This window comes from Camelina sativa, chromosome 8, assembly GCF_000633955.1.
Source record: "Camelina sativa cultivar DH55 chromosome 8, Cs, whole genome shotgun sequence".
NCBI classification, from domain to species: Eukaryota; Viridiplantae; Streptophyta; class Magnoliopsida; order Brassicales; family Brassicaceae; genus Camelina; species Camelina sativa.
The window spans coordinates 5,566,166-5,581,408 of NC_025692.1; the positions used below are offsets into that span (position 1 = coordinate 5,566,166).

The following is a 15,243-nucleotide window of genomic DNA, read 5'->3' on the forward strand; positions in this document are numbered from 1 at the left end:
ATATCCCCGTATCCATTTCATGTTATCATCCTATGCACCAGTCATCTCAGCCGCAAAGGCATACCATGAGCAGTTATCAGTCCCTGAGATCACTAATGCTGTGTTTGAGCCAGCTAGCATGATGGCTAAGTGTGACCCCAGGCACGGAAAATACATGGCCTGTTGTTTGATGTACCGTGGAGATGTTGTTCCTAAAGATGTTAATGCTGCTGTTGGTACCATCAAGACTAAGAGAACCGTTCAGTTTGTTGACTGGTATGATCTTGAAACGGAACAAACAAGTTGCTATTGTTTCTAGTTTCATGTTGTTTTTATATAAACAATTACTTGACATGTGTTTCGAATTGTAGGTGCCCGACTGGATTCAAATGTGGAATCAACTACCAGCCTCCAACTGTTGTTCCGGGAGGTGACCTCGCTAAGGTCCAGAGAGCTGTATGTATGATCAGCAACAACACAGCAGTGGCAGAGGTGTTCTCACGGATCGACCACAAGTTTGATCTCATGTATGCCAAGAGGGCATTTGTGCACTGGTATGTCGGTGAGGGAATGGAAGAAGGTGAATTCTCTGAGGCACGTGAAGACTTGGCTGCATTGGAGAAAGATTACGAAGAAGTGGGTGCTGAAGGTGGAGACGACGAAGAGGATGAAGGTGAAGACTATTGAGACCTTTGCTCGAACAATGAGCATCAAAAAGTTTTTTCTTTTTCTGTATTCACTTATGATTCTTGTTGATTACATGTTTGTTTTAATCCTGTACAATATCCATTGAACATTTTCTGCCTTTTGTGTTTTATCTCGGTTCGATACATTTTCATTGGTAAAGCGACCATTGGGGAAGATCCCGAGTTCATCATTATCAAGCTTTTTTTGTTGTACCAAACCTTCATTCTCTTCTTACAATGTCCATTTTTTACTTTAGGTACAATCTTGTCTATTGGGACATTGTAGAGATGTGTTCTACTTTACATTCATGGATCATGATCCAAAAAATTACATGAATTAGTCAGGAAAAGTAAAGTGGAATCATGTAGGGCAGAAGAGTTGGGAGAGTGAAGGGAGATCCCAAATGGGATCGGTAGGATCGAAGATTGCATATTCGGCAGTCATGCTGTCATAGTAACTGCTAGGTCCATTCATTGCATATAGGGATGCTGATATCTGTCTTTCGATTTCAGCAAGACCCAAATGTTGATCGGTTGAGTTGTGGTCGTTGAGATGCCCATGTGTTTCTTCCCCTCCCTGAGCCATAGGGACCAGATGGTTGAATGCAGAGACAAGGGGCCACGAGTAAGGATGCTGGTGACCGTTGGTTTCTGGTATCCCAATGACTGATGATTCCGGGCGGTACACATCATTGAGTGGCATTACCGTGGTGGTGGTGGTGGTAGTGGTGAGACTAGTAGCAGCCGAAGTGTAGTCGATGTTACATTCCGCAAAAGAAGAAACGGGTTTGTGTTGCTGTTGTTGCTGCTGTTTCATGCTCTGCTTCTGGTGAAGGAGGTTTCTGATCTTCAAGGACAATTGTGAGTTGTTTGGAAAATGGTTAGCGAAATTGGTTCGAGTATTGGAGCCACGTAAGAGACAGGCGGCTTCATCGTAGGCTCGAGCTGCTTCTTCTGCAGTCTCAAAGGTTCCGAGCCACATACGTATCTTTTGTGTCGTGTCTTTGATCTCTGCCACCCATTTCCCTGAAGGCCTTTGCCTAACTCCCACGAACTTCGTCTTGTTGCCTTTGCTCTTCTCTTTTGCTTTCTGCTTTTGAGGTTGTTGACGTTCCATTTTATTTTTTTGTGTATGAATCTGTCTGTAGACGTTGAAAATACGTACTTATAGGGATGCATAGGTTAAGTTTTTTGGTTATGTGTGTTGGTATACTTTTGGGGTCAAGTCTTAGTGGGTGCCTCGTCTTTCTGAAGATTTCTTCTTGTTATTTTAGTGATGATGATGATGTATACAGTAAATGATTTTTATATAACTGTTTGGTTTTTGGGTATTTCTGAGAAACATTCAGAGGTTTTATGTGGGTTCCATGTATTATTGGCGTGCTTACCATTTTCTAGTTTTCTTAATATAAAAATGTGCAAAAGACAAGTACAGTATATGATGTGTTTGTTTCTTGGCATGGGATGGGGAATATTTAACTCAACAATGAACAAACCATAACATCTGAAGACTTAATTAAGCTTAATGTTTAGAGGGAGGCCTCAATGATAGAAGGAGATATCTAAAATGCAAATTAAGCCGACCAATATATATACTTTTACAAAATTATGTATGATATTGACGAAATCTTAAAGTTAGTGGGAAACCTCAACTCCAAGAGAGATGACAATAAATATCTATATAAATGATTCTTAACATTAAGAAGACAAATACTAACCTGAAAAAATGGTGTCTCAAAGATTGTCCTTCACCCTACTGTTTCTCTTGGCAACCTTAATCACAGTTGCTAAGGGAAACACCAACAGAAAGCTAGTGTCATTTTACAATTATTCTCCTCCTCCATCCCCGGTCTATCGTCATCCTGTAGCTCCTCCTACTCCGGTCTATCGACCTCCGGTTGCTCTTCCTCCTCCTAAACCTCCCGTTGCACCCTACTACTACAAGAGATCTCCACCGCCTCCACGCCCTAGATATGGAAGAGTGAATCCACCACCTCCTCCCGGCAAACCATGGTGGTGGTTCTTGTAGCGCTAAGAAGCCATGCAAGCGACTCAAAAGTCAGGAGAAGTCATTAACTGCCTACTTTTTTGTAAATGTATACATTTACTGATGAGTTTGCCTGAAAACATTGAAAGTGCATTTGTGTTGTCTTAACTTTGTTTAGTTTTGACTGTCTCTCAGTTTACCGGAATTTATTCTTCTTCTTTATTCGCTTTTTCGCGGGTTGTAGTGCGACTGATTTGCTTATACTTTATTTATTTATTGTATTGATTCGTTTTACAAATTCTTTAAAAATAATTTATTACATACACCACTTTTGACTTCCATCAAAACATTTTACACATGTAACCGTCATTTAAGTCTAGTAATGTTTCAGGTTACATGACATATTATCCTATTAACAATAACAACTAAGACCATCTCCAACTTAAGTATGTAATCAAATATCTTAGGTATAAAAGGAATAAAAACAAATCAAAAATGGTTGATAAGCTAAGAAATATATCTTAGCTAAGAAATTTGAGGGTTGATTTTTACAGGCACGTGTCTACCTGTGAATGGGTAGAGTGTTAGTGAGTGAAAGGAAAAAAAATTTCTTCTTAGACCATCTTCAATGTATATCTCTATTTTTTTTTTAAATAAAGTAACTAAAAAATAGAGCGTTGTTTTGCTCCAATGTATTACTCTATTTTTAACTCTAAAATAGAGTTAGTGTAAAAAAATAGAGGTGAAAATAGAGTTACTCTATATATAGAGCAATCCTATCATTTTCTCTATTTTAGAGTAAAATATAGAGTAGGGTTGGAACAAATGTTGCTCTATAATAAAGATTTGACTCTAAAATAGAGTGGGGTTGAAGATGTCCTAATTCTGTGTATTCTTTTCCACTGAATAGTATGTTCTTGTCGATTTGCAGAAAAGTTTATGTCATTGCAATAACTAATCTGAATTGGATTTGCCAAGACTATAAGTTACTAAATTTTAGAAATGAGTGATTAGTTAAATCTATGTAACAACTCTTTTGCGACCTAGTTTTGTGATTGTTGTGCAATGAGAGAATGTTTGAGAGTTAGATTGAAAATGGTTTTGGTTTGTTTGGTTGTTGTTTGTAAAACAAGTTCTCTCCTATTTTTTAAAAAATTGGTTTAAATTTTTGGTTAGAACTTTACAATTGGAGATATAAATTTTACTTTTTTAAAAAAAAGTTTTTTGATAAAGATTTTTTTTTTTGTAAATAAAATAATTCTATTTTTAATAATTAAAATATTGCTAACAAACTTGTGAAGAAATTTGGATGGTCTAATTTACAGATGACACTAGTATTTTTCCCACGAGGCTTCAAAGCTTTTATGTTAGTTTACTGTTGAAACAAAATTGCACAAAAAATAACATATGGAACAAAGACACAGATGAGATAGATGCGAAGATATCATTGTTTTCCTCTTTTAGGCTAGGCTTTAGACTCCGAAAATATTATTGTTGTGGGGTCCCAACATTTCGTACTGACCCCTCGTGGCCGGCGCACAACTTAAAACGACCAAGCTTAGTTGCTTACTTGCTGTCTGCCAGCGAAATCATAAAATTAAAACAAGACATTTTTTTATTAAGAAAAGACCAAGAATATCCAAAAGAGTACAAAATCAACAATGGCAATGTGAGAAAAGAATCATTCTTCCAAAATTCTCACTTGCATACCAAAAAAAAAAAACAAGAGAACTTAAAAAAAACAAATCTTTCTGTTTTTTTTTCTTTCTCGTATAAGCACCAAAACTTCATCTTCTCTCAAACCCAAACCAACACCGACACCAACCAAACATGTGTATTTGGGGAATCAAACCAAATTTTCCCCCAATGACACTCTTTTCACTAACACTTTCATCCTTCCCTCCTAATATACACTTCCTACCGTCAAGATAGAAATTTCCATTTTGTAACTTCTGAAGGATGGACCGACCCATCATCATCCCTCTCGGAAAAAAGAATTGATGAAAAATGCAAAAGAAGAGAAAAGCTTTTTAAACACATAAATGCAAAACTGACGACGCTTTGTAGTGAAGACAGAACTCACAAAAGACTGTAGATGAACAAAGAGACTGGATTGGAGTGATTTTAGGAGGAAAGCATGGATTGGAGAGCGAGCTGCTGCTCGGGTTTCAGTGTTGACCATGTTGATGCCAATGCCGATGGTGGCAGTGTCTGTTGAAGCTGCCTTAATATATTAATCATACGACCTGCTGTCTCTTCTGTCACCACATTTGTCCCTGTAAGCACCTGGCCGCCAATAGACACATTGATTTCTCTATTAGTACGATAAATGCAAAAGATCCAGGAATGAAAACTGTCCATGAAAAGCGTAACTAAACAAACCTCGGCAAATATTAATAAGATTTTCGGAAGATACTGGTTATTGGGGCCTAAAATGTCCACATCTTGCCTGCAAGTTTATCAGCAACCAAGGGCGTTTTTAGAACAAGTAATGAGAAAAGAAAATAAGAGGTTAGTAACTTAGAATCCACATTGCTTACCTCTCAACCATTGAGCAGAGCTGTTCATGAACCAATTTGGCTTCAATGACATCATTACTTAGAGGTAAACAGTTCAACCATGCAGGAAGTACCTAATAAAATCAAAACAAGGGTAACTTGTCAATCACTGGAAGCAACCACATGTATTAGTGCCATCGCGAAACCTTTGAAGTATCATAAGCTACCTGAGAGGAATCGATACTGTCACGGTGAAATTGGCAGATCTTTCCCACTGCGGACACAGCATTATCATATGCCATTGCATTGTCAGATTGCCGAGCATTTGGCTGCTGTATCACAACATTTAATCTTGACAGAGCCTCTGTTGAAACAAAAACATCGGTTATTTAACTGCAAAATATGGATCAACCCCCCAAAAACTACCAGCAGGCAAAAGAATACCATACCTCCAACAAGAGGCTTGAATACAGATCCACCAAACTCAGCACAAACACCAAGCCCATACACGGCAGCCTGTCGAACTTCTGGGCTCTCGTCATTGCAAGCTTCCAGTACAAATGGAAGATAGGTATCATAATATCTGCCCAGCGAATATAAGGTAGACACCACATAAGAACGCGGAAAACTGAAAATGTACGATGATCCAGTGAATGTGTATCCTTACTTAAAGGCAGCATCACGGCATTGTTCAGCTACATCATCAAAAATGCATATAGCAATCCTTCTCTCTTCAGCTGTTTTATCCCTTCCCTGAATTAAACAAATACACATCCCAAGACTATCAATCAATAGCAAAACAGAAAACACAAGGCGAACTAAGACTAATATTGTATCAGAGCAATGGCAACAGCCACAGATTTGGAAACTATATTCAGCTGAACCAGAGGGCCAAAATTTTCTAAACTTCCAACAAAATACTATACTATATTTATTCATATATATGTTAGGTACAAGCTTCTGGAAATAACAAAAACCACCTACACTGACAAAGCGAAAGCAAAAGATACTCTTGAATATAAAAATTCTCCACTTAGTATCACCCAGCACCTAAAATAGAAGACTATTAGTGATGAGGGCAACTTACCCACATAGGAGTTAAGTAAGAGGATAATTCATCGAAGAATGGCAGGAATGAGGCTTTGAATGTCTTAACCAGTGTTCCCAATATTTCACCGACCTATATTTCAAAAACGAAAAAATTTAATAAAAACATTGAAAACAGAACACTTCAATTTAATAAGAGTGGATCACCAAAAAACTAACTTGATCAAAAATTTCTTCCTCTTGCTCATTTTCCTCTTTAATAAGCTCTCCCTCTTCAGCGTCAAAGTCTTCCGCAGTGGCCCTCTCTCCCCTCTCTCGCTTCCTACTAGAGCTTGCTGTCATAACTTGCTTTATCTCATCAACTATGGATCTAATTTTCGCTTCATCCAAAAGATTTCCGGAGATCTGGAATACAGTCAAAGGTTATACGATACCATTTTTCCAATGTAATGCTATAATTTACTCTAAGACGGCACACAATTAAAACTTGGTCAATATAAGCTCTCTCTCGCATACCCTAAACCTAAGGAAAGAATGAAAATAAGGCCAGCTGAAATTGCAATATTATTCATCACTCTCGATACTCTATGCTCAGAAGGAATGAACAAGTGATAAAGTAACTACATATATGACCTAGATTTATAAGAAAACAGCATGACTACCAGGGAAAGTGCAGCATTCAAGAAGAACATTAAAAAAAGGCCCAAGTTACACCAAATTTGCTAATGAACATTTACCTGCAAGCATTCATTGATAGCTTCCAACATACTCACACAGATCTCTGTATCAGGTTCCTACATAAAATCCAGTCATCCACCCGATCAACATAGTGAAACAAAGCCAAAAAGAGAGAAAAATGAAAAAAAAGAACACACACTAACTTTATGCAAAGCTTCCAGCATGGCTGGAATAATGTAGTCAGAAAGCTGCTTCAAATAGGATAAATCGCGCCCATCAGATTTTCCTTTCTCTATAGCCAGCTTGGCTGAGCGCATTAGTTCCGGCATGGCTAGAGAGAGAAAATTAACCAAATTTTTAGAAACTTGTATTCACATGAACAAAAAATAGACTATAGAAGATATATTTTCTGATATACCTGACACAGCTGCTCTTCTAACTTCTTCGTGAAAATAGAATTTCAGTAAAGGGACCAATGTAGGTGCAACCTATAGTATAAAAATTCAGTCCACACGATGATCCCAACAACAATACCAAATATTGAGACAATTTGGAGTTATTTAACCACACTAACCTGATCAATCCAAGGAAAAAATCCTTCTTTCAACTCATCGGCATAGCAACAAAGCATGTTGCAAGCCGTTGCCTTTTCCTCTAGAACACTTGTTTTGATCCCTATTCTTTTGTCTCCCAGGATAATGGTCTCCATGCTGCATCGATAGATGGAATTAGCAAAAACATCATGCATGTTACTTTGCTGCATCTTAAAACACATCATTTCATTATATGGACAGAATCTGAGCATAGTTAAATATTTCAAGAAAAGAGAAATGCAGGAAAGCTACACCTCCAACAACATAGAGAAGATTGGTTTTTTATGCTCAGAATTACATAAAAGCAAGGTATAGAGATATGATAACAATCAGATGAAGTGTCAAGAAGAATGGAAACCTTTCATCATCAGAATCCTCTGCTTCATCTTCTGAATCAGCAGATGTAATTGTTACATCTGGCTTAAGTTGAGCTGACTGAAGCAAAGGAGGCATCACAACAGTCATGTACGGGAGGAAGTCTTGACCCAGACACTTGCAAAGCCTAGCCCATGCCTACGAAAATGTAAGGTAACTGTAAGCAAGCGATCTTACCTACTTATTTTATAAGTAACATGGAGACCTAGCATATTATAAGAATTCACCTGTAACATGTAACTTGTTATTGGATCGTCTGCCTCCATCTCAGACCCTTGCAAGGACATTAGCACTTCCATGACCTGGCATGAACATGTGAAATATTTTCATACGACAGTGAATAGGATTACTGCATATAGCATCCATTCTAATAGCAAGTAAAGTTTGATTTGACCCACGCATAGCATACCTGCCTAGCATCGTCCGTAAATCTGTCCTTTCCAACTGCCATTCCAACAAGACTAATGCACTCCATGGATTTGGCACGAAGCATCCTCTTAGATTTGTCAGTTGCATTCATCAAAATAGTTTTGAGATAAGGCATGACAGCATCATAATACTTTTGAAAGTGTTCCTACAAATTTAGATTATGTTAGATTAAGAGTTGCATGTAAGGAAAACAATAGTTGCTACACAACTTCCTTATAGATACCTGTGATGAATCAGCAACTGAAGCAAGAGCAGTTAAGGCTCCTTCTTGGACCATTTGTTTACCATTCTATAAGAAGCACCATTATAATCCCAAGTCAATCATTTAAACTCAACAGAGTGCAAGATATATGCTCTTTTTTAGTAATATATTTTAGAAAATAAATTACACAATGGACTTACTTGTAGTAACACAAGCAACTTGCTCACTACTCCGTCTAAGTAAGGTGCCAATATTTCAGGTGTACAATTTTCACTGAAGTTGAGTACTGCTGAAGCAGCATGAGCCTACATTGAAAAGTCACAAGGTAATGCTTTAGGAGGTGTCAGAAGATTATATTCTCAGAGAAACCAGGGATCTTACCTGCACTCGTGGATTCTGGAAGTCATCCATAGCAGCAGCAAGTGCGGGAAGCACTCTCTCATGATGTTGGTTTTGCAAATCTGGACCCAAATCCGTAGACAACTGTCCAATCGCATTTATAGCAGCCCACCTTACTCGAGGATGAGGACTTTGAAACTGGCTCAAAACCATGGCTACCACTTGCTCTAGATTTTTAATCATTACCTACATCAAAGTTCAGGATATTAAATAATCAGATTGAAAACCCCAAAATGATGTATGTGTTTGGCAAGTCCTCCCAAGATAAATCAACTCAGAATCAATCTTTATCTAACATCTAATCAAAACCAAAAAAACAATGAAACAATAAAGGAAAAAAGTTACTTAAGACAGGTTATTCAACTGCTATCACTGAAAATTATACCTTTGAGCAACCTTCAGCAATCTGAGCAAGTGCAATCAAAGAAGCATGGTGTTTCTGCCATTCAGAGGCAGTCAAATAAGCAGAAAACTGCTGATATGCAACCGGAACAATGGTGTTTCCTCCCAAAGAAATTGCTAACCGATCCAAACACTCTTGACCCATGCTGTAGTTGCTAGTCTCTCCGGCATCTTCATCCTCAGTCTCAGCGCTGTACCAAGCTGGATCGTCTTCAATATCCTCGAGCATCTTCATAAGGACAGCGAACAACCTGTCGATGAACTGAGGGAGTTTCCTAACCATCCCTGGGGCACGCTCACGCGCCTCAGCCAGAGTAACCAAAAACTCAATCGCAAGATGACGCGTACTTTCCTCCAAGGAATCAGCCTCTGCGATCTGAAGCATCGAAGTAACAATGTCGAGAAGCTGCCTTCTAAGGAACCGTGGCTCAGTACCAGCCAATTCAATCAAAAGCTCAAGTGCCTCCTGTGCAGTTGCTTCGTTCCCGTTGTTCAGAGATTCGGTCAACGTCCTGATCATGGCAGGCAGAACATCTTGGAATCTATCTCTCTCCGTTGAGTTGGACAGACACTGAACGTAACTAATGACGGCGTTGAGAGCGGCGATTTTGACATCGGAGCTTGCAGAGTCGCTACTCAAACACTGGAGGAACACGGTGTGGAGAGGCTTGATGTGAGGAGTCAGAGTCTCCCCAACGTACTGAGACAATTGCGCAAAGATTAAAAACGCCGATTCCTGCAATTTAGGGGAATCAGATTGAACACACTGGAAAACAAACGGAAGCAACTCCGGCCAACCATTCTCCGGTAAAATCCCCGATGCAAGTTCAGAGACTGTATCGCAAATCTTCTTAGAGATCGATTTGGCTTCCTCGCGTTGAATACAAGACAACATCGACGATTTGAGGGAGGATTGAGTGGCGAGGGAGAGACGCGGCCATAGATAAGCGTCGTCACGCGTTAACAGCTTCCGGAGAAGCACGGCGGACATGGCACGACCTTCGGGATGAGGAGAAAGCTGGAGAAGATGAGCTAGCTTCAAGGCGAGGGTATCGGGATTGCTTTGCTTAGCGAGATTGAATAGAGCCTCAGCGGATGAACGTTGCTCGTTGGAAGAAGACATGAGGTGAGAGATTAGCGTCTCGAACGGCCCCGAATCGGAACCGAGGACCATCGCGAGTTGCGCCTGTTGAAGCTGGTTCGCCTCGGTAGCCATGGCAGGTGGCGGCGGGAAAAACTAGGGTTAAAAAGTGGCTAGAGAGAGAGAGGCGGAATGAGGAGACGAGCGAAGAGGGATGAGGTTTGTGAAGAGATAATTATATATTTTTTTTTTCTTTTTTTTTTTTCTCCCAAGTATTATGTATTCGTGATTTGAGGTGGAGTGGGCCGTGGCGACAATTAAATTAAGGGAAAAAAAATAAAAAAGTAAGCAATAATATGTGATTAGCTGTGTTTCTTTCAAGGGTGGATCATAAATTGATCACCAATGCCTGTGTTCCTTTTTATGAATTCAAAAGTTAAGGTTTTCTATTATTTCCTGTATTTAATAAATAAAAATACCTACTTCTAAGTAAAAAAAAATAGAGAAATTCCTTTAAATACCACTATTTTTTTTTTAAATACCACATTTTAGTTTTTTTTTCCAAAAATACCACAAAAGTTTTTTTTTCCCAAAATTACCACAAACACAAAATTTTTTTTTTTTTAAGGACGTAGAATTTGTTTTTTTAAGTTTGGATTGACACATTTTGTTTTAAAGTATAGTTTTTAGGGGTAGGGTTTAGTATTTAGAATTTAGTAATTAGTTTTTAGTATTAGAACTTTAGTTCAATTATGTGGTATTTTTGGAAAAAAATTAAATTGTGGTATTTTTGGAATAAAAACCTATTTTAGTGGTATTTATGACAATTACCCATAAAAATATTTATGTTTATTATTTTCTTCCATTTTCCTTATTCCAACAAAACAAATGATTGCCATTGGCTCTTCAATATACATTAAATGTAATAAAATATATTCTTATTATTTAATCTTAATATATATTTGATACGCGTGTTGAATATGTTTATTTACTAAGTTTGATATTTTAATTAAGTGTAATCGAGAAACGAGTGAATATAATAATGATTGATTTGATTTAAATTAATAAAAAATTACTATATATTGATTTATATATAAAAGGTATGTGATAAGGTAAAACTCTTAATATTCACGAAACTTTTACTTAACAAAAAAAAAAGATATATCCTATATGTATTCATATAATTTATTTCCACACAATATTATTTTGTATTTAAATAGTAATCAAATAAATTTTGAATCATGTCGGATCGGCTTTACAAGGTGTATTTGTTATATGGTAAAAATGTACATTTTTATACTACATAGTATATTTAAAATCTGTTGACGAATAATATGTAGTCCATATGTCTTTGTAACATATAGACATAAGAGGTAGAGTGTTAGTGTGTTCAGTTTGTATGATACTACTCTACTATCACATTTTTTTTTCTTTCTTGTCAAGATATGATAAACATACTACATAGTGAGCATAATCTTCTAAATTGTACAACTTCTTATGGAAGTGTGTTTAAAACTCCTTTTAGTAGCAAATGCATAGTTGAGAAAAGATTAACAACAAAGATGTTATGGTGATGGGTACTAAAAAAAAAAAAAAATCAATCAATCTTGTTCTCTTCCAATTATCCATTTGGTATATTGGTTTGGGTATATATCGTACAGCCTCTGATTCTAAAATGGTCGCATGCATTTTTTTTTCATGATGGAAAGAAAACTTCTCTGATGCTAATGAGATTGGTCTCTATCTCATTACAAAATGATCATTTCTCGTATTGAAGGTGATTTCTATCATATTTATTCACATAACAACCGGAACATACCACAAATCCATCCATATACCGATCTAGACATCTAGATCAAAGTAGTAATCACAAAATGGTCCAGAAGGGAATATACGAAACAAAAGCATATCCAAAAGTAAGCAAGCAAGCATCATGGAGAGGCTGAAACACATGCACTATCTTGGACAATTCAGATCTAGTTTAACTTTGGGTTTTTTGAAAAGTGAAAAACCTCAAATTCGGACTTCAGCAAAAATATATTATAATCTTTCGAATAAAATAATAGGTTAGCCTTGGAGATCTACATAACTAGTGTGATGATCTCACAACATATAAAACGAGAAGACCATTTTTTTTTTACAATCGATACGACTTCGGCTGTCTCTCGGGACAGCGCAGCTCTCCTCTCATTTCTTTCTTTGCTCTTTTTACGGGTGAGTTGTTGATTTTTACAACTGCGATTTGAGGTTTGTATAGATATTATTTGAAAAGGGAACGATTCGAGGCTTCCTTAAAACCCCAATAAATAAGTTGATTTCGGAGTTTGTTGTCTAAACGTCTGATGGGGTTTGGTTTTGTTGGACCCTGATGGTGTAATTGTGCAATTGCTTTGCAGTTTCTGGATGTTCTTAGTTCATTCAACAGTAAAACGCTAAATCTTAGAACAATAGCTTAGTGCTAGTCGAATCTTATGACATTGTGTTGAAAATTTGGAGTATTTGAAACACTAATCTCTCTTCTGGTTTCTTGCTTTTGGAAATAGGGTTTAGGGATTTAATAGTCTTTGGAGAAATCTCGAAACTTTGATTGGCTTGGGTGGCCGAATCTCGAACCGATGTTGAGTAGGTTGTCGAGGCGTTGCTACTGCACTTCTGTTCATCGACCATGGCTGTTTCTAGGATTGGGTAACCCCGGAGACAAATACAAAGGGACAAGACACAATGTAATGTACCCCCAAATGTTTTTAGTGATTATGCGTTTATATAAGTGTATTCTTAGTTCTCTGCTCTTGTTTGGCTACGCTGTAGATTGGCTTCGAGATGATTGATACTTTTGCTGAGTCAGTTGGGATTCAGATGAACCTGGTCAATTTCAAGGCTATAATGGGACAAGGTACATGTTGCAAGATGAATTTTTTTTTTTTCCATTTTTCTTGTATGAACGAAAACTGTGTGAGTTTGGTGTTGAATTATATGAGTTTTTGATTTTGTGTTGTCCCCCTTTCAGGTTTCGTGGACGATCTCCCTGTTATCCTGGCAAAGCCGCAAACTTACATGAACCTGAGCGGTGAATCAGTAATCTTNGTATTCTATAGTTCTCTGCTCTTGTTTGGCTATGCTGCAGATTGGCTTCGAGATGATTGATACTTTTGCTGAGTCAGTGGGAATTCAGATGAACCTGGTCAATTTCAAGGCTATAATGGGACAAGGTACATGGTGCAAGACAAGTTTTTTTTTTTCCTTTCTCTTGTATGAACGAAAACTGTGTGAGTTTGGTGTTGAATTATATGGGTTTCTGGTTTTGTGTTGCCCCTCTCTCAGGTTTCGTGGACGATCTCCCTGTCATCCTGGCAATGCCGCAAACTTACATGAACTTGAGCGGTGAATCAGTAATCTTCTTCTCATATTCTTAGTATATGTCTTTCAAAATTTGTTTAGATTTTGTCTGTGTGTATATGTATCTGAAATATGAATGATTCATGAGGCTTAAAGACTGGTCTCTTTACCAATAAGGTTCTTGAACATCATCTACATAACTTCATCCATTGCTATTTAAACCAAGGTATCTGCTTGTTAGAGGCCTGACGAGAGGCTTTATGATTTAACGGTTTCAACCATGACAGTATCATACTTTTGTATGGTCATCAAAATCTATGGCTTGCCAAGTGTCTATGATTGCAATTGAATTAGCTGTATTTACCTATTTTTTGTGCGTAATGTAGCTTTTTTTAGCTTTGGTTGATTGTGCTAGTAACTGTGCCTCTCTTTAAATTGGTCAGAGTGGACCTCTCGCGGCTTATTACAAGTTACCTCTGAATCGTGTGCTTGTGGTAATTCCCCTATTACCGTTTTTGGCTTAAGGCCTAACAAATCTTACGATTGGTTTCACCAGAAGACACTTGATTTCATTGTTACTCTGGAATTTGGTGATGTAGGTGCATGATGACATGCAATTGCCATGTGGTGTTCTTCGCCTTCAAGAAAAAGGAGGCCATGGATGCCACAACGGGTATGATATCTCATTTTTCTCACTAGGATGTGATCATGTGTAAAACAGAGTTCAACTTTTCCCTGGTTCTCGTAAGACAATTTCTGTCACATGTTTCAGACTGTAGTATCTACCATCATGATATCTGAATAACAGTATCGGAAACACTTATGTTTATACTTGTTTGGGGTTTGACTGACATTAGTTTATATGGTAGTTATTATTCTTGTGGTCTTCTCAGGTTAAAAAGTGTCATGAACCATTTTCGAGGCAACAGGGAATTTGCAAGGCTACGAATCGGTCTGTTTCAACCTCTATTTCAATTAACACTTTCTCTCCCTCATGAAGATCATTGGTTTCAAATCAAGATATTATTATAATTGTAGGAATCGGAAAGCCTCCGGGACAAATGGATCCAAAGGCTTTCTTGTTGCAGAAGTTCAGCATGGGAGCTCGAGAACGGGTAAGCCTATGAGCAGTTATCGACATTGAAAACATTGTGGCTTAGATCACCATAGAGAGATAGATTTATGTCTCCCTTGTGTGCTCTATGTTTCTGGAAAAGATGGATAAAGCTTTAGCAGAAGGGGTGGATGCTCTGAAGCTGGTCTTGTCTAAAGACTTTGGAGAAAGCTGGAGATTGTTCAATGTGGAACAAAAGTACAAACACTTAAGACAACATACAGTAATTGCAGCTTGACCAAATGCTCTTTAGTCTTTACTGTCTTGGATTCGATAAAGGAAGTGTCTTTTGTAGTAGGTTTTTGAATACCAGATAAGAAAGACTCATGTGCTCGTCAAGTCAAGCTCAAGTCATGTATGTATAGATTTATGATCTTGTGCCTGCCCCTTGTACAATTTTTTTTCAAATAGTCTTTTTAGATTTCAGATTTTTAGAG

General features: G+C 37.6%; 5 protein-coding genes across 9 annotated transcripts; 3 read left to right on the forward strand and 2 right to left on the reverse strand.

The window, feature by feature from the left end:
- Positions 20–859, forward strand: LOC104706312 (tubulin alpha-3 chain-like). The gene is made up of 2 exons (XM_010422490.2): positions 20–255; positions 351–859. The coding sequence occupies exons 1-2, from the start codon at positions 20–22 to the stop codon at positions 664–666; spliced, it is 552 nt and encodes a 183-aa protein (XP_010420792.1). The 3' UTR covers positions 667–859.
- LOC104706314 (ethylene-responsive transcription factor RAP2-11-like) lies at positions 980–1,801 on the reverse strand. Its single transcript, XM_010422492.2, has one exon. It carries the CDS (start codon positions 1,780–1,782, stop codon positions 1,027–1,029), a length of 756 nt encoding a protein of 251 aa, XP_010420794.1. The 5' UTR covers positions 1,783–1,801; the 3' UTR covers positions 980–1,026.
- Positions 2,377–2,973, forward strand: LOC104706315 (leucine-rich repeat extensin-like protein 1). Its single transcript, XM_010422493.1, has one exon. It carries the CDS (start codon positions 2,392–2,394, stop codon positions 2,692–2,694), a length of 303 nt encoding a protein of 100 aa, XP_010420795.1. The 5' UTR covers positions 2,377–2,391; the 3' UTR covers positions 2,695–2,973.
- Positions 3,963–10,582, reverse strand: LOC104706316 (importin-5). 3 transcript variants are annotated; one of them, XM_010422496.2, is made up of 20 exons: positions 9,259–10,491; positions 8,856–9,059; positions 8,675–8,779; positions 8,496–8,561; positions 8,253–8,417; positions 8,071–8,145; positions 7,827–7,981; positions 7,450–7,585; positions 7,294–7,363; positions 7,079–7,206; positions 6,935–6,991; positions 6,417–6,602; positions 6,238–6,330; positions 5,818–5,903; positions 5,600–5,733; positions 5,378–5,514; positions 5,193–5,284; positions 5,035–5,101; positions 4,736–4,938; positions 3,963–4,225 (listed from the first exon to the last, which is right to left on the reverse strand). In XM_010422496.2, the coding sequence occupies exons 1-19, from the start codon at positions 10,489–10,491 to the stop codon at positions 4,777–4,779; spliced, it is 3,351 nt and encodes a 1,116-aa protein (XP_010420798.1). In that variant the 3' UTR covers positions 3,963–4,225; positions 4,736–4,776. The 3 variants fall into 3 exon arrangements, with proteins under 3 accessions (XP_010420798.1, XP_010420797.1, XP_010420796.1); XM_010422495.2 differs by having other exon boundaries at positions 3,963–4,229; XM_010422494.2 differs by lacking the exon at positions 3,963–4,225 and having other exon boundaries at positions 4,245–4,938; positions 9,259–10,582.
- Positions 12,318–15,232, forward strand: LOC104706318 (peptidyl-tRNA hydrolase, mitochondrial-like). Of its 3 annotated transcripts, none has more exons than XM_010422500.2 (9): positions 12,318–12,570; positions 12,900–13,079; positions 13,165–13,249; positions 13,364–13,431; positions 14,136–14,186; positions 14,292–14,365; positions 14,586–14,644; positions 14,731–14,807; positions 14,910–15,232. In XM_010422500.2, the coding sequence occupies exons 2-9, from the start codon at positions 12,972–12,974 to the stop codon at positions 15,042–15,044; spliced, it is 657 nt and encodes a 218-aa protein (XP_010420802.1). In that variant the 5' UTR covers positions 12,318–12,570; positions 12,900–12,971; the 3' UTR covers positions 15,045–15,232. The 3 variants fall into 3 exon arrangements, with proteins under 3 accessions (XP_010420802.1, XP_010420799.1, XP_010420800.1); XM_010422497.2 differs by lacking the exons at positions 13,165–13,249; positions 13,364–13,431 and adding exons at positions 13,481–13,565; positions 13,678–13,745 and having other exon boundaries at positions 12,322–12,570; XM_010422498.1 differs by lacking the exons at positions 12,318–12,570; positions 12,900–13,079; positions 13,165–13,249; positions 13,364–13,431 and adding exons at positions 13,447–13,565; positions 13,678–13,745.